This window comes from Chrysemys picta, chromosome 6 (genome assembly GCF_011386835.1).
Source record: "Chrysemys picta bellii isolate R12L10 chromosome 6, ASM1138683v2, whole genome shotgun sequence".
Taxonomy (NCBI): Eukaryota; Metazoa; Chordata; order Testudines; family Emydidae; genus Chrysemys; species Chrysemys picta.
In genome coordinates, this window is record NC_088796.1 from 15,382,713 (window position 1) to 15,410,391 (window position 27,679).

A 27,679-nucleotide genomic window follows, 5' to 3' on the forward strand; every position below is an offset into this window, starting at 1 on the left:
ATTCAGATAAACATCTAAATGATTTTTATTTTCTAAGAGTTATTTACCATAACAGTAACTCACCACTTCATGAATGGATCGATTGAAGCCATCATCCTCTGTAAGGATCAACAAAATTATAAGAGCCATGTAAACATGGTGTGAATTCCTTTCTTCAACATGATAGAGAATCTCAAGAATTGGCAAAACCTTGAGGAGAAAAATACGAATGCATTAGTTTAGCCTTTCAAACATCACAAACAACAAACACAGAAGGTTTTAAACCCTCCTTGTGTCACTCTATCCTTTCATAATATCCCAGCATCCTTTCCCTCCTGAAACAACCACGCCTAACTACTGATGTAAAATGCTCAAACACCTTCCACCTGCTGTCTTTGTGAGAGTCATTAATAGTCTAAACATATTCTTTCTTGTAGTGAGACGCCGAATGTTAACTCCTAATAAATGGAATTCCTAGCCAAACCAGTTACTATAAGGCTCTGAAAATTCGATCTCCCATCTGACAGAAAAACTGTTTGGTGAACCAAATTTATACCAGTTCACGGCTAACTCAGTTGAAACACAGTTTGCCTGGCTACAATACTCAGGGTTCAGTCATCTTCCTCACAACATTTTACAAAGGTTTAGTCAACACAGAACTATGGTTTGAAATGGTTATGTCCCATCCATCATAGTTAGACAGTGTTTGAACTGCACTATTCAGAATCATGGTAAAATCAGAGGAGGGCCAAAACTGGCACCTTAATCCAAACCTCTTTGAATTTCAAGGGGTGGAGGTGATCAAATTAGAATCCCCAGATCTGAAAACCAATCTGGGTTGGATCCAAAACCAGTAAAAACCTGTTTTTCCTATTCTAATTCATATACTGCCAGTGTTTCAGTGTTCCCATTCTTATGAAAGTTCAGCCCAAGGTCTTGCAACATTTCCACCAAGATGGCCAGCTTGAGCCAAAGTCCTGCAAGACAAGCTGACAAGATTTCATTGCCACAGAATTAGTACCTGAACTCTAGTCTTGATTTGTCCCCAAACTCCAGCCTAAACTTAATCCAGATGCAAATACTGTCTCTTCACCATCTCTTTGAATATTAGCTTTACCCTGGCTCAGTAAAATTTCCCCTTCCCATTATTTCTAAAATCACAAAATAATATAGTAAAGCGACTTCAGAAAATTCTTATTTCCAAGACTGAATGAGGCACAGAGAACTCTTCCCAAGAGATTATAGATGCTTAAAGACTTAGCTTGATGTTTTAAAAAACAAACCGAACGTAGCAGGATGAATCATGTGAAACCTTTTCTGGTGACCAGCCAGTACTCTGAATGCATCATATGCCTCTAAAATTACCAGAAATGTTCTGTTATAATCACCAAGTTCCAAAACAGTTTGTTTTGGCTAGACACATTAAAGACATTTTTACTGTTTTTTATAAAACCAGTGGGTTTGTCTTTATGTGCTTCTGGCACATACCTTTTCTGGGGCACATTAACCAGGATCAAGATAACACCACAGGAAAGAATGAGACTTTTTAAAAAGACTTTTTTTCCATCATTAGAACCAAACATCTTTCTCTACAAATTCAGAAGTTAGGGATTTCAAACAGCCACTTCTTTGCTGTTAAAAACAGTAAATTTTTCTACATCCTGCAACTGTAGGGATTGAGATTTTTTTCTCTAAACTATATGATCACTGAGACAAAGACCACTTTTTTTTTAATAACGTTTGAATTGCAGATAGCACAATATCAGTGCTAAAAATAAAAGATATTTATTTCCCCCATGCCTCAGTGGGAAGTGGCTTTCCCCATATCCTTGAGCAAACGGCTCTTCATTTTCATCTATCCCTATATACAATAAGCACCATTGTTATGGCTGTAATGGACACAACTCTCATCAGCATTAGATGCCACTACAATTCCTTCATTAGAAAGTCAGCATTTCTGTTAAGGAATGTGAGACACTCATCTCCCGGCTCCAATCAGAATCAATGTGTTCTCTCTCTCTCTCTCTCTCTCGGTTGCATTCCCAGGAACTCCTGCCTTGAAGCCAGGAGAACAAGTTTAGAGGACCAGTGCTCCTGGATGGTAGCACAGAACACTGCCATCTAGATCATCCCTACTTTGATATTTTTAAGCGTAAGAAAAGCAGATAATGACTAAAGACATTTGTTTTTCTGACTTGAAGCCTACAACTCTTTAGTGTACTGGCTTGTTCTGTCTTTCACAAGTTTTTCAACTGAAAAAGAAAAAAAAATTCAAAATTGCCTCACACAGGCTTACTTGCCTGAGCCTATAGCTCCAATTGCTTCCAACTAAAATACAGTAGAAACTCAGAGTTACGAACAGGTTGGAATGGAGGTTATTTGTAACTCTGAAATGTTCGGTACTCTGAACAAAACATTATGATGAAGTTTACAACTGAACATTGACTTAATACAGCTTTAAAACTTTACAATGCAGAAGAAAAATGCTGCTTTTAACCATCTTAATTTAAATGAAACAAGCACAGAAACAGTTTCTTTACCTTGTCAAATTTTTTTTTTAAACTTTCCCTTTATTCTTGTAGTAGAATTTAACATTTAACACAGTACTGTGCTGTACAGTATTTGCGGGGGGGGGGGGTTTGGTCTCTGGTGCCTGATTGTGTACTTTCGGTTCCAAATGAGGCTGACAGGTCAGTTCGTAACTCTGGTGTTTGTAACTCTGAGGTTCTACTGTATGTATATTGCACATGGCTTTGCATTGCATACATTCAAAATCCAAATCCTTTCCTAGTGCTAGTACTGTTATAAGCCCCAATAGATGATAATTCTCTTTGCACAACATAAAGCAATATAAAACTACTGCAGTTTCATTTACAATTTCGCTTTGCAGTGAAAACAAAAAGCTTTTTGAAGTCTACCAAGTGAGGCAAATACTTAGTTTCTTGGATGGCTGCTGAGTGGAGAAAAGGGGGAACATCAGCTTTTTAGTCCTGTAGAATTTATTACAGTAAAATACTAATATTTATTATTAATCAAAATTTAATACATTGCCATGCAAGTTATAGGGCCTTATAATACTTGTCAAGCAGTCTTGTTAGTGCTGAATAACACTGTACCAAGCACATCTGGGACACATGTTGCTTCAGAACTGCCCAAGATACATATTATCTCTATCTGAAAGGATGTTAGTTCATAAACCATAGCTGGAGAAGTGTATTCATGTTCAAGAAGCACGCAAGGCACTAAAGATGCAGGGATAACTGAACTAAAAGCACCTTTATTGACACTGAGTGAAATACTGTATATCAGCTCAATCTGCAGTAATTTGGAAATAAACCAGACACCCCTGTTTCCACCCCACACTCCATTTATAACACAGCTTCTAAAATCAGATTTCGTTATCATCATTCAGATCATGTCACCTTCTCTTTGAAGCCCTCCACAGGTTCCCCAATTCACTGCAAACTTAACTTCCTTGTCCTCAGCTTCAAGGCTTTTCATATCTGTGCCCCTCCCTACTTATATATCCTTATCTCTCAGCATTTTGCCCAAGCCTTCTCTGTGTGGGAATTAGGCCAGACTTAACACTCATTTGCTTCCCGAACAACTGTTATTGTGCCCTCTTCCATGCTGCCCTTTGCATATTGAACCTGAAATGATTCATAAGTGGAACCATCTAAACCTTGAGATTTCTGGTTCACCACAAATTTCGATATTTTGAAATTTCCTGTGAACCAGAAATTCTGAAACATTTGTGTTTCTGAAACACTGACACATGGCCTTTGCAAAACTAAATATAGCCCCCAGGACCCTGCCAGTTGCTACTGGTGCATCTGATGAGTATCACTGCTGCAATTGTGAAATTGACAAGAATAATATCAGTTTCAGTCAGCAGCTTCTAGGGCTCCCAGGGTTTGCAGTTCTGGGGCAGTCCAGCCATGCAGACTGCCTGGGTCTAGGGATCCAGGATTCCACAGTCCCCATCCTGAGGCAGTCCACATGGCAGGGCTGCTCTGGAGACACAGAACCTAGACTCCCAGTGTCCCCAGCAGCCTACCAGGAAACAGGCAGGTTCTGACAAAAACCTGCATGTGATTAGATGAAAGTTCATGAACCCAAGATGTCTCCACAAAACACTTTGGGTTTGATGAATCAGTATCTTCCAAACTCTCTTCAAGGCCCAGTTCTGCTATAATGTTTATAAGAAATTAGCCAACTAATTTTGGCTAGGATGCAGGTATTAAATGGGGATTAATGTGATAATTAAAATAAATATTTTTGCCTCTCTCTTTTTTCCCCTTTATGTACTACATCTTGTGTTAGTTTGTAAGCACTTCAGGGAAGTGACCGTCTTTATACATGTGCATCTGTGTGTGTGTGGACAGCACCGGGCACACAATGGGTAGTACCGAAATATTATTAATATAATTAATAATTAAAATAATAATAATTGCTAAATCACTATATGCACCAGGGCTTGATCACAGACAAAATATTTTAAGTGCAGTTGAAATCTCTTGCATTTAAGCATAACCAAAATTCTTACTTCCAGACTTCTCAATAAATTCATTTTCACATACTAGAGTTAATAAAAATATGTTTATATGAAATATTTTTAAATAATGGATTTATAAGCATAAATCTAAGATATTAACATGCTCCTTTCATTCAAAGATCTTGTCTTATACTACTCTACTGCATATGTGGTATTGATGTTCATTGAATAAACTCCTTTACTTCTACAAAACTGTGAAAACATGTAATAAACCATTTATTTTGCACCATGGGCCCACCTTACACACATTTTGCCCACTAAATCATCTCTATTGGGCCTACTTCTTACATTTCTTGTCGCTGAGCAGTCTTCAATCAGCTGATATTTTTACAGAAAGAATTCACCATTAAAAATTACTTCTAATCCCCCCAAATATGGGCCAAACAAAAACAGACACTGAAAATTATAGATACTATAGTCGGTCCAGGGCCAGAGACTATTTAACCATGGGGGAAAAAGGTTTTATATACATCTTATCTACAGTACATGACAAAATATACGATTTCTGATCAATATGCTCATACCAAATTTTTGCCAATGAAAATTATAACAAATCATCATATTCTATAATAATACATCATCTCATGCATTCTTTAAATACAATCATTTCTGGGAGGAGAGAGGCAACTAATGAATAGTCCATAGCAACACTGCACAACCGTGCAGGACCCAAAGCAAAGAATTACTGTATCCATTAGAAACTACATTTTGCATACTTAATATTGATTTGCAATTACCCAACTAATATTTAGCCTTGAAAATGGGGTTAACAATCCACATCCTTGCAAAAAGAGTCAACATTTTTCATGAACACAAGTAATACACAGCTTGTTTTTATATCTGAAAAGCTGTTCCATGACACCATGTTGGGGCATTGGCTTTGCAAAGTGCCACCTACTGCAACACCAGCATCACTTCCTGAGAGCATTTCCCAGTGATCTCCTTTCCAAATACGAACTAGGTATGCCCCTTGCTAAATTTATGATGAACTACATCATTTCATATAATTTATGACATTGGCCTACATCACTTCACACAATACTATGGATGCACAGAGATGATCTAGAAATTGTTATAATTAAATGAGTGATCTATTCTTGTGAGCAGATTCTTGTTATAAAAAGAACAGAGTCTTATTCTTACAAATAAAGTTTTTATATAAATAAAGCTAGCATTACCATACTGTGTTTTAATACAAGGTAAGCACAATTCACCACCTTGTAGCTGAATGATCATGACTTGGGAGAAAAAAGAGCCCTTAATAGATAAAAGCAGGCTCACACACAATTAAATTAGGAAATGAGTTCAGCTAAAATAGTTTAACACATACTGGACTAATTTAAAAATGTAACTAAAAAAGTTATGAGAGAGTAGAGACATATCAATCCAAAAAAATCAGTCTCAAAAATACGGAAATCACACTGGCAAGTCTGCCAATGAGGTTTGCTGGGCAAAGAAAGGGTATTAAAAAGAAGGGGGAGGGGGACTACCAGATGTTTTGATGGGGCAAATAAAGTGTAATTTTTCTTTTAGAGTGATCACAACAACAAAGAAGATGGACCCAAAGTAGCATTAAATAAGGAATAATAATATCATACAATCATAAAAGTGTAGGATTGAAAGGGACATCAATAAGACATCTAGTCCAGTCCTCTGCACTCAAGGCAGAACTACAGTAATAACTAGAGCATCCCTCACAGGTGTCTGTCTAACCTGCTCTTAAAAACCTCCAATGATGGTGATAGAGTTTCACAACCACCCCAGGCAATTTATTCCAGTGCTTTACTACCCTGACAGTGAGGAAGTTTTTCCTAATGTCCAACCTAAACCTCCCTTACAGCAATTTAAGCCCATTGCTTCTTGTCCTAACCAAAGAGGTTAACAAGAACAATTTTTCACCCTCCTCCTTGTAAAAACCTTGTATGTTGTCATATTCCCCCCTGCCTCCTCCCCCACCCCCCGCCTGTCTTCTCTTCTCCAGAAGAAACCACCCCACTTTTTTCAATCTTCCGTCATAGGTCATGTTTTCTAGACCTTTAATCACTTTTGTTGCTCTCCTCTGGACTTTCTCCAATTTGTCCACATCTTTCCTGAAATGTGGCACCCAGAACTGGACACAATGCTCCAGTTTGAGGCCTTATCAATGCAAAGTAGAGCGGAAGAATTATTTCTCTTGTCTTAAAGACTAACAGATTTATTTGGGCATAAGCTTTCGTGAGTAAAAACCCCAAATAAATCTGTTAGTCTTTAAGGTGCCACCAGACTCCTTGTTGTTTTTGTAGATACAGACTAACACGGCTACCCCCCTGATACTTCTCTTGTCTTGCTTACAACACTCCTGCTAATACATCCCAGAATGATTTTTGCTTTTTTTGCAACAGTGTTGCACTGTTGACTCATATAATCCCTAAGGAAATGTCCAAAGTCCACAATATACCAAATACAATAATTAGAGAAAAAAAAACAGCAAAAAGTAGCAAAAAAACCTAAACTTATTAATATTTCCCCACAGAGACAGAAAACTAGTACACTTAGTGCCTTACTGTCACATTGGCAGCCTGGAAACTTAATGTTTCTATTGATCCACAGAACTAATCCACCAGAGTGACTCAGACCTGACCTAGACTGTTCATCTATGGGTGGTTAGAGAGGAGTTCAGTCTTCATTGGCAGTTCAGTAGCTGGCCTCCTTCCTGAATTTGCCAACAAGTGTGCCTATGAGTGCTAATTTTCATCATGTCCTTATCTGTCCACTAGGAATCAGACTGAGACCAAACACATTTCATACAGGTCCCCAAACAGCCTTCAGATGCTAGCTAAAATCCAGCCTAGGTTGTTAGGCTCTCTTTTCTTTTACCAATCCCTGAGACATCCAATCCCATCTTTACAAGAATTTTTATAAAATAACATTTGCATAAAGGATTGCCAGCACATCTGCACTACATAAAAAAAGTGCTATTCTGTAAACTGCCATACTACAGTACCACAGATCAGGTAGGGCTAGGGCTGCTGGAAAACAAAAATTTAATTTCATAAAAAAATTCAAGATTTGGGCATTTGTTTCAGCTTTGCATTGGAATGAGACAGACCTTTTGAAATTTTTCATTAAAAAACAAGAGAGAGAGAGCCACACACCACCTCAACCCCAGAGTAGCCAATAGCCGAATCACGCAGAGAAGGGACTTGAATCTAGGTCTCTCCAACATCTCAGGTTAGTGTCCTAGTCACCAAGCTATTGGGTATTCTGGGGAAGGTCTCTTTTTAACCCTCACCCCAATCCTAGATCCAAGAAACCTCCCCAACAAAATGTTTCCACAAAATATTTCAGTTTTGACACAGCATTTTTCTGACTAAAAAATGTTTTGTTGAAAAAAGTTCCAGACCAGTCCAAGTCATGACCTCAATTCAAAGCAGTGAGAAAGTTTTTGCTACCATAACATTTCTAACTAAACTTTGTCAGCCTCCCTCCAAGAACCTTTAGAATTGCCTGTTTTATTTCTGTATTCCAGAGCAGGTCAACTTTCATTACATTAATAAGCAAAGTAGTTACACTCTGCAGTTTAAAACTTACTTAGCTTTGCAGTCTGAGTATAATTAACTGGAAATAATAAAACTGATCAAGTTTCTTGAGCATATCCTGAAGGTCAACAGATTTGGGCTACATCAAACCAACTGTGGTGTGTGAGGGGGAGAGGAGAAATTGTCCAATAAGGATCATTAGGCAGGAATAGTTTAAGAGCCTGGAGTGAAGATCACAGCATTTTGCTCACTACTGATCCTTAACAGAGAGGGGGGGAAAACAGCAGAAGAGGTCTGTTCCTCATATTTTAAATGTGGGGTGTGTGCATACACAAACAGGGCAGGGAAGGGAAGAGCAGAAGAGAAAAGATGGTGATCTTAGAAGAATAGCTGTTCTGGGTGAACACCACCTCTCATGCTCCTGTAGTTAGGACACCTGAACCAGGAGAGGGATAAAGCTAGTAAGTGGCTTCAGAAGATGCAATTTAAGCAGAAGTGGCTTTACCATGGTCAGATGAAGACTGAGAGGAGAGGCTATCTCAGTTAAATAACAACTCAGCAACAGTTTGGAGGCCACTGTCGAAGCTGTGCTCCTTATTCTATGAAATACCATAAGAAGACTGGACAATTCATCACACCTTTAACTAATAGGCACAAATTTTTACCTGTTGACTCTCTAACACATTTAGATCTGTGCCGACTAATAGTTTCCTGGCTAATGAAAGTTTGGTACACAGTTTATTCCTAAGAATTCCAAGTTTTCATTTTGATTTCTCCTCACATTATTCATTAAAAAATACCAACTAATGATATTTATATATAAAAAGAATGGAAGACCATCATGTCATTAAGGGCCAAATTTATATAGGCCTATAACAACATGTCCAATTATACGAGCACATGCAGAGCTGCATGTTGATACTGAATCTGTCTGTGCAAATGCAGGTTTCTGCACATGTAAGTTTGCAAATGCATTTTTGGAACCCTGTTAGAAATATCAGAGTCATAGAGCTTAAGTTGCAAAGGGACCACCAGATCATGTAGCCAGACTTCCTGTATATCACAGGCCACTAAACACTTACGGTCCTAACTCTCCTCTCATCTTGGCCCACCCATGCCACTCTTATTCTATCCAATCTCCCACCCTCCATTTTAAACATATTAAGTTTCCCTATCAATTTTGCCAACATTCCAGAGATTTATACTCTTATTAGTGCTAACTCTTAATCCAGTCACATGCTGAGCATAATAATATGAACATTACACAACCATACACAAACCTCCACAAATCAACCCCAATTGCCAAATATTAAGTATTAAATATGCAGTACGATACTTACAAGGTTTTCCATATCAGTGCGAGCCAACATATATGTCCGAACATTGCTGTTCTGATGCAGTAATATGTATAAAAGGAGAGTTGCTTGATCAGATTTCTGCTGCTCACACAAAGCTGTGTACAAACTGTTAAAATTAATCTGGAAAGCATGTGGACTTGGTGAAGGAAAAGCAGTGCTATCTGGAATAAAGAAACCAAAAACACATTTTTAAAAAAAAAGAAAAAAAAAATCACTTACCACCTAGGTTTCTGTTTGTTTTACAGACACTTTCATGTCTGACACGAGCACCCCAGAAAGAACTGGAGCTAAATACCTGCAGAAATAATCTTTAGTCAGTCTTGGTTCAACTTTTACTGGTTTCAATAAACCTTAGCCAAGTCTTATAAAATGTCAGTTATGTCAAAGTTACAATTGTTCTCCCACATGAGAACTGGTGAGCCTTCCTTATACCCATATTAGTCTTTCTTGCTCCTCCCTCCAACTCACAGTCAGTCATGCCTGTAACAAATCTGCCTTGTCACCCTTTATTCCCCTCCTTGGCCTGGTCTACACTATGGGGGTGGGGGGAGGAATCGATCTAAGATACGCAACCTCAGCTATGAGAATAGCATAGCTGAAGTCGACGCATCTTAGATCGACTTAGAATCACTTACTTCGCGTCCTCGCGGCTCGGGATCGACGGCCGCCACTACCCCATCGAATTTGCTTCCGCCTCTTGCCGAGCTGGAGTTCAGCAATCGACGGGAGAGCAATCGGGGATCGATTTATCACGTCTACACTACACGTGAAAAATCGATCCCCGATAGATCAATCGCTACCCGTCGATCCGGCGGGTAGTGTAGACGTACCCCATGACTCTTAAGGTAAGAAAAGAAGGCATCTCATGAAATGCTGGGTAACAGTGCAGCTACAGGGCTTTCTTGACAGCTAGAATTCCAAGGGAACGTGAAGGAGTAGGTTTGTTTCCAGTCCCAAAATGACCCAACTTCAGAGTTTAGTTTATAGTGCTCTAGGAGTATCATATCTGTATTTGCTGGTTAGTATTAGTCCTTCAAAGGGCTAGTCTACATTGAAAACTTACATTGGCTTAGCTACGTCTCTCAGAGTTGTGAAAAATCCATACCCCTAAGAGACTTAGCTATGCCGACCTAACCCTCGGTGCAGACAGTGCTAGGTCAACAGAAGAATTCTCTCAATTTAGCTACTGCCTCTTAGGGAGGTAGATTAACTACAGCAATAGGAGAACCCCTCCCATTGCTGTGGTGAGTGTCTATACTGAAGAATTACAGTATTGCAGCTGTAGCATTTTAAGCGTAGACATACTCTAAGTAATCTATGTTCAATGGCCATAATATAGGCCTTGAAAGAAAGGTGTGTGTTGTTTTAAATTAGATAAGTGATGTTTCAAATCACATTAGCTAAGCACAGTTTAACTCCTTGAAAATCGTGTCAGGTGGTCGTGGTGTGTATGGCATAACTTAGGGTGAAGGTAGAAATGGAACCAGAACAGAATATTATGAAAGTAACAGTAAAACAGGTTGAAAACTGGTTTCTATGTGTTTCTATGATGTTTGTGGAACTAATTATGTGACTTTTCAAGTGTATTTGAGACATAAGCAGCTCAGAAATGTCCATTTAAAATAAAAAACTTGTAAGTGGATACATGGAGAAAGATATTTCTTGCTATATGAGCTTCCAGAATGCTGCAATAAGTGAACTGGACATAGCTTTATTTTCAGAGAAGGTAAGCTGTCTGGAGCACCAGGAAAAATTAAAGCAGCCTTTCAAGATAACACTTGCTCTTCTGCACAGAGTAATTTTTAAGACAGAATGGAAAACCTATAGGGGGGGGATTTGTTTATTTTTGTTGTGTGTATTTTTTTTTTTTAAATTGTGATTCTACAGGTTTCAGAGTAATTTCTCTAGAACACAATTGGTTTCATCCCCAATAAATTAGATAGAATATTTTCATAAAGTAAAAAGTTAATTCTCATATTATATTCAGACCCTATACATAGTTAAAGTTGCAAGACAGCTTCCATTATAATTCTTGTTAAGAACGTAAGAACAGCCATATTGGGTCAGATCAAAGGTCCATCTAGCCCAGTATCCTGTCTTCCGACAGTGGCCAATGCCAGGTGCCCCAGAGGGAATGAACAGAACAGGTAATCATCAAGTGATCCATCCCATTGCCCATTCCCAGGTTCTGGCAAACAGAGGCTAGGGACACCACCCCTGCTCATCCTGGCTAATAGCTATTGATGGACCTATCCTCCATGAACTTATCTAGTTCTTTTTTGAACTCTTTTATAGTCTTGGCCTTCACAACATCCTCTGGCAAAGAGTTCCACAGCTTGACTGTGTGTTGTGTGAAGAAATACTTACTTTTGTTTGTTTTAAACCTGCTGCCTATTAATTTCACTTGGTGACCTCTAGTTCTTGTATTATGAGAAGGAGTAAATAACACTTCCTTATTTACTTTCTCCACACCACTCATGATTTTTTAGGCTTCTATCATATCCCCCCTTAGCCATCTCTTTTCCAAGCTGAAAAGTCCAAGCCTTATTAATCTCTCCTCATATGGAAGCCGTTCCATACTCCTAATCGTTTTTGTTGCCCTTTTCTGAACCTTTTCCAATTCCAATATATCTTTTTTTGAGATGGGGTGACCACATCTGCATGCAATATTCAAGATGTGGGCAGACCATGGATTTATAAGGGCAATATGATATTTTCTGTCTTATTATCTATCCCTTTCTTAATGATTCCCAACATTCTGTTCGCTTTTTTAACTGCCGCTGCACATTGAGTGGATGTTTTCAGAGAACTATCCACAATGACTCGAAGATCTTTCTTGAGTGGTAACAGCTAATTTAGACCCCATCATTTTATATGTATAGTTGGGAATATAGTTTTCCAATGTGCATTACTTTGCATTTATCAACATTGAATTTCATCTGCCATTTTGTTGATCCTTTTGCAGCTCTTCACAGTCTGCTTGGGACTTAACTATTTTGAGTAGTTTTGTATCATCTTCAAATTTTGACACCTCACTGTTTACCCCTTTTTCCAGATAATTTATATGTTGAATAGGTGATCTGGAAAAAGGGGTAAACAGTGTTGTCATTCCCTTTTGTTTTCCCTGCCTCCTAGCTTTTCCACAGGAATAAATTTAATCTGAAGAATTGTATGGTTAACTATGGGAGGAGCAGAATTCGTTTGTTCTAATTGTACAATGCAGATACAATGTTTCCCGACACTTAAAAATGCGTCTAAATAAATTACACACACACACACACACACACACACACACACACACACACACACACACACACACACACACACACACTACAAGTAGTCAGCATGTCATTTAAAACACCACCAATAACATTATGAAATGAGCCCAAGGACCCTCTGAGGACTAAGAGCTTTTCTGCAGAATGAAAGCAGCTCCAGGCCCAGCTCAGCTGATTAAAGTTTCCTACTTAAATAAGCGAACTAGTTTCAAGCTCATCCCTTCAATACTTCAAGTGTCAGGAGTATAAAACTAAGTGTCAAACTAGCTCAGCTACAAACGAGTTTACATCTATGGATATAAAACTAAACAAGGAAGTATGGTCCAGGCAGCCCAGATCTCCCAATGCCCTATTTCGTTCCTAAGGCCAACAGGATCTTTCTGGCTACCTGACTTGCCCCCGGCTACGCACCCCCTTATCTTCCCATTGCTATTTCTATCTTGTGAAGTTCCAGAGCTATGCAGAAGAGAAAAGGTTTTAAAAACTTTGCAAGAAAGCAAACTCCGTTTTCCAAAACTGAATTGCACAGTACCTTTCAGTGTTTAACCCCTCCCCCCACCACCACCACAGCGTCTTTTAAGTTTCATGGGCTGAGACGTGCCAGCTCAGGAACTTCACAGGATCTGTGGAAGAGGAACTCCCTTTCTGTACATTTCCTAGGTTTACAGGACAGAACCTGTATTATAGCACACCTTGGTAAGAGCAATGGTTAAGAAGCCAGGATAACACAATGCCTCAGTTGCTTCATTTCACACTAGAAGATTAAGAAAAGGTACAAACCTTGTGTGTTCTTGAAGGACATAATAGCTTGTCTGTACGGGTTTGGTGTATCTGGAGCATCAGTCAAATTAGCTAGCACAAGCAGAAGCAGAAGGCTCTGATTAGCTAACGGTGATGACTGTTCCTGCTGTGGTGCTGGTTTACTTCCTACTCCACCTAATGTGAATACCGTCCACAGGCCAGCTAAAGGGAAGAATTGAAGAAGAGAGTCCTCTTAGCGAATGTTATTAAATATTTATGGTGAACTTTCAGAGCAGACCCATCTTTACAAATGAGTAAGATGTTTTTTTTGGTCTACCCTAAAGTACAGATACAATACAGAGAAGAACAATTCATCCTGAGAGAGACAAAGTGACAACACTGATCATGAATTTGATGGTGGAAGAATTCATGAAAGCACATTTCAAAGGAGTAGAGGGGAGAGCATTTGGCAGATGAGAATAGGGAGGCTGCTGGAAGTGTAAGAGGTAATAGTGCAGGAGGAGATGAAAGGTACAATCAGGAGAAAGAGGCAGGGCCATAATGGTGCAAGGCTCTGAAGGTAAAGAGATTAAACCTGATGTGATAGAAGACACAAAGCCAGTGAGGGGATTCAAGGAGGGGATGCTGACACAGGTGGTGCACTGGGAGAGGAAGACAAATTTGTACAATATTTTTGTAATCAGATAATCTCCTTTAAAAATGCAAATTGATTCCGACATGCTGCATTTCTTAATGTGCTTTTTTATTAAACCCAGAATGTTATAATAGATTCCAAGGCCAGAAGGATCACTGTGATCATCTAATCCAGGGATCGGCAACCTTTGGCATGCAGCCCGCCAGGTGTAAACCCCTTGGAGGGCCGGGCCGGTTTGTTTACCTGCTGCGTCTGCAGCTTTGGCCGATCACGGCTCCCACTGGCTGTGGTTCGCCGCTCCAGGCCAACGGGGGCTGCGGGAAGCGGCATGGGCCGAGGGATGTGTTGGCTGCCGCTTCCTTCAGCCCCCGTTGGCCTGGAGCGGTGAACCACAGCCAGTGGGAGCCGCGACCGAGCAAACCTGCGGATGCGGCAGGTAAACAAACCGGCCCGGCCTGCCAGGGTACTTACCCTGGCGAGCCGCGTGCCAAAGGTTGCTGATCCCTGATCTAATCTGACCTCCTATATAATAGAGGCCATAGAACTTCCCTAAAATAATTCCTAGTGCAGATCTTTTAGAAAAGCATTCAATCTTGATTTTAAAATGTTTAGTGATGGAGAATCTACCATGACCCTTGGTAAGTTGTTCCAATGGTTAATTACTCTCTGTTAAAATGTATGGCTTATTTCCTGTCTGAATTTGTCTAGCTTCAACTTCCAGTTAGTGGACTGTATTATACCCTTCCCTGCTAGACTGAAGAGCCCATTATTAAATATCTGTTCCCCATGTAGGTACTTATAGACTGTAACCAAGTCACCCCCTAACCTTCTCTTTGTAAAGCTAAATAGATTGAGCTCTTTGAGTCTATCACCATAAAGCATGCTTTTTAATCCTTTACTCATTCTCGTGGATCTTCTCTGAAACCCTTCCAACATATCAACATCCTTCTTGAATTGGAGACACCAGAACTGGACGCGGTATTCCAGACGAGGTCACACCAGTGCCAAATCCAGAGAAGTAAAATAACCTCTCTACTCCTACTCAAGCTTCCAGTTTTTCCATCCAAAGATTGCATTAGCCCTTTCAGTTACAGCATAACATTTAGCTGATTATCCACCACAACACCCAATCTTTTTCCGAGTCACTGCTTCTCAGGATAGCATGCCCCATTCTTTGTTCCCAGCTGCATACAACTTACATTTAGCCATATTAAAATGCATATTGTTTGGTTGCACCCAGTACACCAAGTAATGCAGATCACTCTGTATCAGTGACTGGTCCTCTTCATTATTTACCACTCCCCCTATTTTTGTGTCATTGTGACAGGATCCCCAGGGTACAAACTGGAACTGGCGTACCGCTGTGCCCCCTTGACTCTCCAGCCTGGGCTTTCTCTCACAATGCTTTGCTAGTGACAACCAGCAAACCCCTTCAGGTGCTGTTATCACTCAGCACAACCGCATGTGGAGCCCCACACTCAGCTAGATTGTATGAATGCTGCTTGAGCCACTCACAAATCACACTGAGAAAGGCACCACTAAATCTCCCAAGTCCCTAGCCTTGGACCCCACAACTGTACCGTCTTGCCCTGGTCAGAAGCCTGACCAGTGTAAGTTCATTACCTAGTGTGCCCCTCCCTCTATGTGGAGAGGGCACACATCATCCTTTGTAACCTGAGCTGAGCACTTCAACCAACACACACTGTATTAGGTAAAATATAAAACAGATTTATTAAGTAAAAAAAGATATATTTTTATTATAATTGGTAGGCACAATGGGTAAAAGATAGTTACCAAAGAAAATAAAAGGTAAGCGCAGTCTAAATCTTAAACCTTATTAGACTGGGCAGTATTCGGATCTAGCAGTTTTGTCACCCCCCTCGGTGTTACAGTTCTTAGTACACAGGGATCCCCTTTAAGCCTGGGACCAGTCTCCTCAGTTCAAGTCTTTGTTTTCCCAGCATTCTTGTTGCTTCCGGTGTAGGTGGGGGAGGAGAAAGGCTCAAAGCATGATGCCACTATCCCTCCCTCTTTTATATCCTCAGTCCATGTGCCAGGAAGACACTAGCTCAGGCATGCCTGGTGGGTTTTGTTAAGTCACAGGGTTGAGCAATCCCCCTGGTGTGGTCTTGTGCAACTTGGTCATAAAGTTGAGCAGTCCCCATTGTGTGGTGCTTGCACAACTGTCATTGAATTGTAAATCCCTTGTTTACTATTCCCCTGCTGGTCAATGGCTGGTGATGATCATTCAATGCCCACCCAACTGATATTGATTGGTATTAATTACATTATCTTCCTTTAATTCTTTATTAATCGAGTCCCGTATCAGCTACTCCATTATTTTGCCTGAGATCAATGTCAGGCTGACAAACCTATAATTACCCAGGTCATCCCATTTACCCTTTTTAAATATTGGCACAACATTAACATTCTTCCAGTCTTCTAGAACTTCCCCAGTGTTCAAAGACTTATTGAAAACCCAGCATTAACCGTGCAGCAAGCTCCTCAGCCAGCTCTTTTAAAACTCTCTTATGCAAGTTATCCAGATCTACTGATTTTAAAATGTCTAACTTTAGTAGCTACTGTTTAACATCCGCCTGAGATACTAGTGGAATGGAAAGAGTGTTATCACATGATATGACTACTTCACATGTTTTCCCCCCAAATACAGAACTTTTTTGAATTATTTATGACAATTTCACCATTTCCATCTAGTAATGGACCAAAACTATTGTTAGGATTTTTTTGTTTGTTCCTAATATACTTAAAAAAAACAAATCTTATTGTCCTTAACTCTGCTTGCCTAAGCAATTTTTTACGATTCCTAGCTTCTAATTTATATTTATTATTAGCAACTTTCCCTTTCTTCCATTTTTTTTAAATTAAATTTTATAGCTTCCTTCACTTCCTCTCTAAACCAGGTTGGTTTTTTTTAACCAATAGAGCTGCCTTCTTCGATTGTGGCTTTTTGGGCATCTAGTAAGGTGTTCTTAAACAATTCACCTGTTTTAGGAGAAGCACAATTAGCTCATGACCCGGGAACATAAAGTTTAACAAGTACTAGCAATTGTTAATAGCCAGATTTACAGTTATGCAAAAGACAGCAACACTGTACACTTTGTTGTGGATGAATGTCATGTCTTTCAAATTCCAAACAATGTTCTTAATGAGGACTAGGCAAAACTAACAATAGTTAACCTCAGTTCTGTTTTAATCAGATCCACCCTTTGATTTTTAAGTTAGGATTCAGAATAAATGAATGAAACTTGAGAAAGTCTAATACTTTAGTGGAAGGCACTTATGCTACCTTTAGGCTTTTTTAATGGATTATATAGAACATATGCAGTTATGGAAATACAAATTTAGCCTGCAAAACTAGCAGACAATAGTTTTCCTTTGACCTATTGGCTTCTGTTAATCTTAAAGTATACAATTTACTAGTAATTCTGTTGGGAACCAGTCACCTTTATTGATTGGTGCCTCTTAGTAAAGTGGTAGCTTCCCCCACACAAACAAACCCCCCAAAGTAATTAATTACAAAAAAAATTACATTCATGCAATGCTATGGTTGCACAATTAAGCACCCTAAACAGAGGCATAGCATGCAACAAAAAATTGCCTTTGCTTTTTTCGCAACAACATTGCATTGTTGACTGCTGTTGAGGTTTTGATCCACCACAACTTCCAGATCCTTCCCCCATTCTGTATCTGTGTATTTGGTTTTTCTTCCCTAAGAGTAGCACCTTATCTTTGTCTTTGTTGAATTTCATTTTCTTGTCTATAGCCCAGTTCTCCAATTCATCAAGATCCTTTTTAACTTTAGCTCTATCTTCCAAAGTGTTCTATCCTCCAACGTGTTTGCAACCCCCAACTTTGTCTCATCTGAAAATTTGATCAGTATGCTCTCTACTCCTACATCCAGATCATTATTAATATGTCAAACACCACCAGACCCAGAACAGATCCCTGTGGAACTCCACTTTTGAGACCTCCTTCCAATCTGACATCATTCCATTAATAGTTATTCTTTATTTGCAGTTGTTTAGCCAATTATGTATCCACTTAATGGTAGTTCCACCGAGCCCACATTTCGCTAGCTTACTTATCAGAATGTCATGTGGGACTGTGTCAAAAGCCTTGCTAAAATCCAACAAAAACAGCTTAAACTATAGTTGGCCTTGTATAAACTCAGCCACCTGAATGGCACTTTTCTTCAAACACAGTTATACATTCAGATTCTGTAATAAACCAACACTCACTTCCTCATGCTCGCTGCAAAGAAATTATTACAATGCCAAAAGAAAGAGAAATAATGCCGTTCAGCATTAATTAGTTTGAAGGAGACCCCATAATGAAGAGCAATTATAATTAAATACTTCACTAAAACAATCATGTTACATGAATCACCCTTTATCAGTACATTTTTGATCAGTTGCTCCCAAATTGAAACAACGCTGCTGAATAAAAAATGCTGCTCAACCTCAATACTGAAGTGTCCCTTTAACTCACATTAGAGCCATTTGGAAGTGTAATTTGGCTGGCCACATTTTGCAAAGAAGGTTAAAAAAACCTGACAATCGTTTATTTTATTTTCACTCATTAAATGAATCAGACTGTAATACATTTTCCCCCTTTTAAACCACAACTATTATGTATTTATCATTCTCAGCTAAACCAGCATTTTTATTTTCCACCATCCCCTCCCTTCTGTAATAGCATCAGCCATTACTACACCTTTCCTCTGAATTTAGGAAAAGAGGTACATAGCCAAACTCATGACCCAACTATCCTACTGAAGCTCTGTGTCTCAGCTGGCAACTTTCTCATTCTGGAAGAGCAAAATCATCCTAAAAGAGATATATAACATTCACTTCAGAGCCATAGGGCATCTCAAAATTTGGCACTGAATGTTATGAGTGGTTGCTCCCAATGTCCTCAAACCAGCAGAAAACCTTAAACTATTCCTTCCGGATTATCAGAACTCAAAATACTGAAACAAATAGCTAATCAAAAATAGTTTGGAAAGGCTGGAAAAGCAGATACAGTGGCTATATAAAATTAAATATAGGAACAAAACCAGTCTCATATCCACCTTAAACATTCAGTGCATCTGTCATGAGAGTGACAGACATACAGGGTGAACATCAAGAATGCTACATTTGGTGAAAAAGAAAAGGTTGTCAAGACCCAATAAAAATGGCGGGTACCCTATTAATGTGTGGGCTGTCAAGAGGATGAATCATATGTAACACATATATGCTGTAATTGAATTATCAAAACATTGGCTGGCAAGATATGTCACTCAAAGGTTTAATAGTTCTTTACACCGGTTGCCAAAATTTTAAGAGAAAACAATAACTAGCAAGTTCTGGTTCCTAAAACTAATCTGGCCCTACAAGTAAAATAAAGAGATTTAAGGTACATTCCATATCCTCAAATCATCAAAATATCAAATTGTAACATTGTCTTTGTCTTTTTTATTTAGGGTCAGGTAAAAATTTAATAATTTTGAAACAAAAATTTTCAGATCAAATTTGTTAAACTGGAATTAAAATTGAGTGAGTGAGAGAGAGAGTGTGTACACATGTATATCAGTAAGTTAATGGTAGAACTACAAAGGGATGTTGCAATTATCCCCAAAGTAAGCATTGCAAACCCAAGAAACCCAAAGCTAAGGTTAAATTTTAAATAAATCCAAACATTAAAGGTATGGAAATACACAACGAAGGCACTCAAACAGCCTTAACTCTGCCCTGTAGTGACAACCAGCCAAAAAAAAAAAAAAAAAAAAGGAAAACATGCATCTTTAAAAAACGAGTTGAATCTAATTTGGGACCATAAATATAATTATTCACTATTCAGTACTGTATTATTATTGGATTGCGTCACTGTGCCACACTCTTCATGCAGTCTTTGGTTTCCCAATTATCCATTCCTGCTGGGCAGAAACAAGAAAGCCAGGACGGGGAAGTTCCAGGCTGCAGATAACACAGAGTAGTAGCAAGTTTGTTATATTATTCCATATTTAGTTCTGTTCATAATAAAGGGTTTATCTGGATATCGGTCTGTTCATCAGTAAGATACTACACTCACTACAGGAGAGAATGAAAGTTGTTTGGATGACTTAACTGCGCATTTTCATACCATGTTTGGATTTCTTTTTAAATATTATCTTCAGTTTGAATTTTATTTACTATTACACCTCTACCCCGATAGAACACTGTCCTCTGAAGTCAAAAAATCTTACCGCATTATAGGTGAAACTTATCGAACTTGCTTTGATCTGCCGGAGTGAGCAGCCCTGCCCCCCCGGAGCGCTGCTTTACCGCGTTATATCCGGTCACGTTATATCGGGATAGAGGTGTAGTTGTTTTATGAAGATCCAGAATGTGAGAATTAGATAGAAGTTTTCTTAAAGGCCGTTTCCATCCCAGAAGATGACAAACACTAGCTGCGACTCCCAGCCTCTAAAATACCCTTTTCCTATTGAAGATTTGTATATTAGTTAACACAAAAGGCTTTACTTCAACCACCCTAGTTGTCAGTCTATAAAAGCAACAAACCCACAGCCACAAAAAATTATTTCTCCATGTGTTTTCAATAAGCACATTTTTGGGTATTTTATTTACATTTATGCCTTAATGTTGCACGTAAGAATATTTGCAGTGAATTCTATAACTGAAATTCTCTCATACGATTCTACTGATGCAGTCGACAACAGGATACCCTATTACCTGTATTTTTGTCCTCTAACTAATAAAATTGCCAACAAATGTCTAAAAAAATTATTTTGTTTTGGCAAATACACAGAAGAGTCTGGAGAGAACATGTTGTTTTCATCTTAAACACTAATCGTTTTTTTCCTCTGGCAGCTCTGACAATGGAAAATTTCTTACTGATAATTTCATTTCTGCAAGCATCTCCCACAATTCTGGGCTTCTGGGCTGCTCTCCTCTCTCTGCAGCTTCATGGAGGCAGATCAGTGCTTTGACTCCACACATTCAGGCCATCCCCCACTTGCCACAGATGAGTTATTCCCAAGCTGTAAAACCTGCATAATATCAGTACTTACAAAATATTCCAGACAATGAAATAACTGTGTACATGAGACCAAGGAAAAACTATCCTATGGTAACAATTCCACTTAATATTTGACGTTTGGCTCACAAGCCATTTAGGTGGGTAGATTCTGAGAGATGCTGCTGGCAGAAAGGAAATTATCAGTAAAAAATTTTCCGTTCTGTAGCCCAGCTTCTCCCTCAATTCTGGATATTGGTGAAGTATTGAGCAGAGAGCAGATGTTTTCATAACCATCCCTAAAAGAGTTCAGTAGATAAGAAGTACCCCCCTTTAATATAGGCTGCTCAAAATTCTATATTATTTCCGGACTGCCACCTCATCACCTTCCTGCCAAAGAAGGCCTCTGCAGAAGACAAAATTACACTTTATAATGCTTAATGAAGATGTTAGCTGTAGAATAAGGGACCACTTTGCAAATTTCTGAGGTGGACGAACTTGCTCGGGCCACCCATGAGGCTGCTAAGGATCTCATGGAGTGAGCCTTGATCCCTTCTGGGGCAGGAACCTCTGATGATTTGTCTAATCCACCTAGTGGAGGAGGATTTGGAAACTCCACGTCCCTAGCACTTTGGGTGGAAGGACACAAATAGGAAGTTCTATCTTCTCGTGGATTTTGCACACTTGGGAAAGATTTTCAACACTCTTCTGAAATCTAAGGTGAGCTATGCCTTTTCAGTTGGCTATTGTGGTTTTGGACAAAATGAAGGAAGCACAACCTCTTGTGAATTGTGGAAGGAAGAATTCACCTTAGAAAGAAAGGACTCTGGTGTCCTAAGAACCACCTTGTCCTCCTGGAATATACAGCAAGGCTTCTGTATAGATAAGGCTGCCAACTCAGACATTCGCCTCGTGGATGTGACAGTTACTAAGAAACAAGTCTTAAAGGATAAATAAAAAGCCAACACTGAAAGCAAAGGTTCACAGGGATGGCTTGTCAGTGCCCTCAAAACTAGAGGTAGGTCCCATTTTGAAAAGTAGTCTGACCACTGATCTGGCTAGTCAAACTGCTCAAAGGTATCTGGCTACCTGTGGACTGTATACCTGGGTGCTCGAAAATCCTATAAATAGCACACTAAAAGTGGACCTTACATGCAATGGTGCTGGGCTGAAGGCCTCTGTTTAGGCCTTCTTGGAGAAAATCCAGAATGGCTAGAATTCCAGGATCTCTAGGATCAGCACTGTATTCTTGGCACCAGTTACAGAATGTGGTCCAGATAGAGGAATATGCTTTTAGTGTTGATACCCTCTTAGATGAAAGCAATGTCTTGATGACTGTGGAGGACAGACATGCCTCCTAGTGATTCCCTTTCAATAATCAAGCTGTTAATTGAAGCAGTTTCAGTTCCAGATGAAGAAGAGGACCTTTCGAGAGAATGTCCAGTCTCCATGGAAGCTGGAGTGGGGATTCCAGTTTCAGCTCTATCAGGTCTGAAAACTAAGATCTTCTTGGCCAATGAGGAATTATAAGAATTAGTTACCTGTTCATGTCTTAGTTTCTGAACCACCTTCCACGGTAGCGGAAAGCATGGAAACAGGCAAAATAGGTCTTGCGGCCAACTGTGTGATAAGGCACACAGGGGTCTGCCTCCCTTGTGAAGTATTTCAGCCTCTTTGTGTTTGTATGATTCACAAACAGGTCAGTTGAAAGGAGGCTAACCATCTGACAGATGAGACTGAAAACCTCTTGATTCAGGAACAACTGTGAGTTGTCAACCCTAAGCCTTCTGAACCAATCTGCCTTTTGGTCCAGATCTCCTTTGATGTGGATCAATCTGAGAGAAAGGAGGAACTGTTCCACCTACTTCAATATTTCCAGTGCTTCTGAGTGTAGTGTCAGACTCATTGTTCCCCCTTGATTGTTTAAATATGTGACCACAATAATAGTGTATGATTGAATCACCACATGGTTTCACCTTAGGGTGGGCTGGAACCTTTGCAGAGCTAATTCGACCACTCTCAACCCTAGAGGTTTATATTGTGAGACTTTTCCTCCTGGCTCTAGAGACCCTAGGTCTCCAAGTGAGCTCGCCAGCCCTCTAGACTGGCACCGGTTGTGAGGACTAACTAATGTGGAAGGCAGATGGGCATGGTTTTGCAAACGTTGTCATGGATTGACCTCCACTGTAAGGAGTTGATTTTTCCTGCATTCCTGGGAGTGTTCCCACACCTTTAAAATGAGGCTTGAAGACATCTGATGAGTGACTGTGCCCATGAAGAGATCCCTATGCACGACACCACGAGTCATAGCAGTTGGAGGTATAATGCTATGGTAGAGTCTCCTGTGGCTCTTGAGCAAGATGATAAATTTCAGGATTTTCTGAAACCTTTCTTATGATGGGTAGATCCTTGCTACCAAGATGTCTATTTCTGCCCCCAGGTGGATTATTCTGGTGGACAGAACCAAAGAACTTTTCTTGGCATTGGTGATGAAGCCATGTACCTAAAGGAGCTTCAACATCCAAGATGTGGCCCTGTACAGTACTGATCGTGATGGAGCTCTGATCAGAATGTTGACCAGGAAAGGGGATAGGATGGGCTCTCTGTGACCTGAGTCTGGCTATTATCATTACCAACACCTTTGTAAAAACCCTGGGGACCAAGGACAGGCTGAACAGAAGTGTGCAGCACTGATAAAGGTTCCCATCACGAGCAAACCTCAGAAATCTGTGGTGGCACGATCTGACAGGGATATGGAGATACGCATCTGGTAGACCTACAAAAGTAAATAAGTCCACCCTTGACAGAGATGACACCATTAAGACTAGGGCCCAAGAATGAGACTTTTGAAATCAAGAATTCTGCAAAATGAAAAAAGATGGAGTAGAACCCAGAGAACCTTTCTTCTGAGGGAACATTCTCCACCACTCCCATATCCAGAAGATGAGTTATTTCATTCTGGATCAGATTGTGTTTTACAGGGTCCTTGGAACTGGGTGACTGGATGAAAAATGGATGGGATGGAGCCCTCAGCTCAAGGGAGTACCCCTAGCTGACTACCTCCCTGGTTCATTTGTCTGTGGTTGATGAAAACCATTCGTCTAGGAAATGAGACATTCTGCCTCCTAGCTTCAGTTCTGGGTGGATGTGATCTTTGTCATCAAGTAAATTTGGGGGGTGGAGGAGTGAGGTCCCTCTAGATTGTCTCCCTGCACCTCAATGCCACTGTTTTCCCTCAGAGAATCGGTTATCCTTCACTGGTGCCTCTATTAGGGCGAGCAAAAGGACTGTCTCTGTCTGAAAGTTGGTTTGTACCCTCTCCTAGGGATACTTATTGGGGCAGGGAGAGACTGTTTGGATTTTTCCACATTGTCTGCCACCACATTCTCCAGCTCTTCTCCAAAGAGAAAGTAACCTGTAAAGTTGGCCGAGCACAGGACCTGCTTAGAGTAAGTGTCCACCTTTCAGGGACGGAGCCATAGGTGGCACCTGGCTACTGAACTGGAAGCCACGGCTCGGGCTGAGAACCTCATTGCATCCACTGAGACACCAGCTACAAACACTGTTCCTAGGGAGACTTCTTTAAAATTGAACCAGAGGCTGGGTGATTTCTGTCCTTAAGGGCTTTGAAATCTTCCAGTCAGGAAAGAGTTACTCTTCCAAAACAGGTAGCTGCCTAGGATGCTCAGAGGAGGCTTCAAAGACCTTTTTGAGCATGGCCTCCATCTTTCTACCTGTGGGATCCTTAAAATAGAACTCCCCCTCTTAAATAAATTAAGAAAAGACAATCTGAACTACATCTCTGTGTGGGTATGCTTTTAATAAGAAAGGAAGAAACCTTCTGGATGCAGGGGACATTTGTCCAGCAGAGAATTTCAGGGCTTTTATGAACTGATTGGAAACATCTTCCGAATCAGTGAAAACAAATTTAATTTAGCCTGACAATTTGTGGAACAGTATCAAATATATGAAATGAGATTTTATGACAATAAGGAACCTCCATTCAACATAGTCTTTTATATAAGCAGAAAACTACAGAAATTCAGTGCTAAAGATCTAATTTCCATTATCCAGGAAAAATAGGACACAGCTGGGTGATGTTCATGTTTGTGCTTCCACGCAGTTAAGTTTTAAACTTTGCTGGACACATTCATGCTTTCATGTAATTAAAGAAAAAATTTAATGGCTTGGTTTCAAGGTGAAAGATTTTACTTTTGCATGGGGGATGGGGATGGGAGAATGGAGAGCCTACTTAAAAATATTTAGATTCAATAGAAAATGTTGCACTGATTTAATTTTAGCTGATATGTTAGAACCATACATTATTTCGACACACAATATTTCCAAGAGTTTTCCCCCTCTGGAAATTAGTGGCCTCATTGCAACAGTTCTATTGAGTTTGGGGCTCTTCCTGGGATACTGATTAAACTACTCAGTGGTTAATGGTCTCAGAATGAATGTCTTGTTCTATTTCATGACCTTTAGTTTAGTAGAGGATAAAACGGCCACTTCTGAGCCTTCTTCCTGGAATAAGAGCTAAATCAGCATGTATTCCCTTTGTTGCTTATTTCATGTTTCTGACTGGAAAAGAAATATGGGAGGGCAATTTTCAAATTCTTTTAGAAATTTTTTCCCCTAGTTCCTGCAAGAATCCATTCATGTTCCAACATCTATTGCTACCCTCAAGATTTACGTTCTGGCACCATCTTACTTCATTATCAGAATCTTACAGAGCAGGGTCCTGTATCATTAAGCCACACATTATCAGTCTCCATATTTATGACAGAATGCAAGACAAACTTTCAATGAACTTACATGGGTCAGTCAACTACACAGCTTCCAAAGTCTCAAACAATTTTCCATTAAATTGATTATCCATCATTTTAAGTCTAAGCTTAATGTTTTATTTTAATTCATGCTGACATAATCTTTTTGGATTGTTCATTTTTCTCATCACTGGAGGCTAATAGGATAGCACATCCATTTCTTCCCAGCAGCCTCAACCTCTACTACACATTCTCCACTCTGCAACTGAGTTTATTGATTTAAAAAATTTGACTCTAAGTGCCAGCTACTGGCCATCAGACTTTTTCTGAGAGCCTTCATTAGAGCCTTGCATGAAGCAAATTTATTTGGCAGCCTCTGGCCACTTTTTGGCTGAAGGAGAAGATGTCGGAGTTTTAGAGACAGTAGGGCCTTGACATCCTGGTGACTTGTTTTGGTCTCATTTTAAACATTTCCAACCTGACAATCATATCCCTAGCTACCAACTAGAATGAAGAAAAATGCTTACAGATTGGACTGGTGGGGGGGTGGGGGACAGACATCTAGTTGTACATGTCAACTCGGCTCAAGAACTAGTTCCATGTCACATCCCACCATTTGGTGAAACTTTTGGAATACAGGCAGTTGTTTTCTGCTGCATCCCAAAAAGCTTACTGTGAAAGTAAAAGTTGACTGTGAAGGACAATAGCACAAAGGAGTTTCCTCAAACACCCACCTAATGCTAACAAGTCCTTCTTCCACCAAGAACAATGAGTAACTGTTCTAAAAAAAAAAAAAAAAAAATCAATAGAACTAATATTTAATTATTATGTCCAGACAGCAGCCTTAGGAACTTCAAGGTATTTGTTTAATATTCAGCATGCATACCAAGTTTCTTAACTCAATGGTTCTCAAATTGTGGTCTGAGAAGCACTTGCTAGTGGCCTGTGGAGAGCTGGCTGTTGACATGGTGTTCTCATTCTTGTTCCCAGCTGCTATATTGTATTAGACGAAAGCTAAAAATACATAAACATTTTCCTAATATTACTTTTCCCTGTAACCAATTTCGCTAGTTGCCACGGGGATGTTATGTGATAATAAATGGGAAAGGAAAAAGTGGTCCATGGAATCATTAATGAGAGAGGACAGATCCACAAGGCCATCTCTGTATCAAATTGTGGTTCCCATAATGAAAAGGTTTGAGAAGCCCTGTCTTAAATCAAAGCACGTTTTTATAATTTCTTAGCAATTTTTTTTAAGTCCTAAGACAGACTTTAAAGAACTAAAATAAAGCTAAAATTGGGGAGCACCAGCCTAACTCTGTCCTGTTGATTAATGACTTGGATACTATTGCAGCCAAATAAACTTAGGAAATTCCCATTACAAGTCTCTGAAAGACTCATCATAGAGAGAAACTGGCAAAGCTGAAACAAAGGAAACATGGGGTAATTTCATCTGGACAGTGACCTTTTAGGTCAAAAATCTTTCATCCTCAAAATTACCTTACTGCTCTTTATTAGTTTAACACACTGTTATACAAACTATACAGAGGGATCATTTCATCCAATGAAACAAAGTAATTAAGAGCAAGGCCTCACAAATTAGGACAGGAGTAGTTATATCCTTCATGCATTCTAGTTTTCATGCAGTGAAATTATAAAACTTCAGAGAGATAACAGTTTTTTAAAATATTTAGAATGCTATCTGCAGTAGACAAGTTTTAACAGAATAACATATCTTAAAAATCTGACAATATATGTGGCACTATATAAAATAATAGTAATAATAAAATAATAATAATAGCAACAAAATTT

General features: G+C 39.5%; 1 protein-coding gene across 15 annotated transcripts in view; it reads right to left on the minus strand.

The window, feature by feature from the left end:
- The window catches only part of DYM (dymeclin), a 358,470-nt gene that overhangs the window by 192,707 nt on the left and 138,084 nt on the right, over positions 1 to 27,679 (minus strand). For all 15 annotated transcript variants that reach the window (XM_065598719.1, XM_065598718.1, XM_065598720.1 and 12 more), the window contains 3 exons: positions 13,469 to 13,651; positions 9,393 to 9,571; positions 64 to 189 (listed from right to left, as the gene is read on the minus strand). In XM_065598719.1, the coding sequence (XP_065454791.1) occupies positions 64 to 189; positions 9,393 to 9,571; positions 13,469 to 13,651 (488 nt within the window). The remainder of the gene's footprint in view (positions 1 to 63; positions 190 to 9,392; positions 9,572 to 13,468; positions 13,652 to 27,679) is intronic.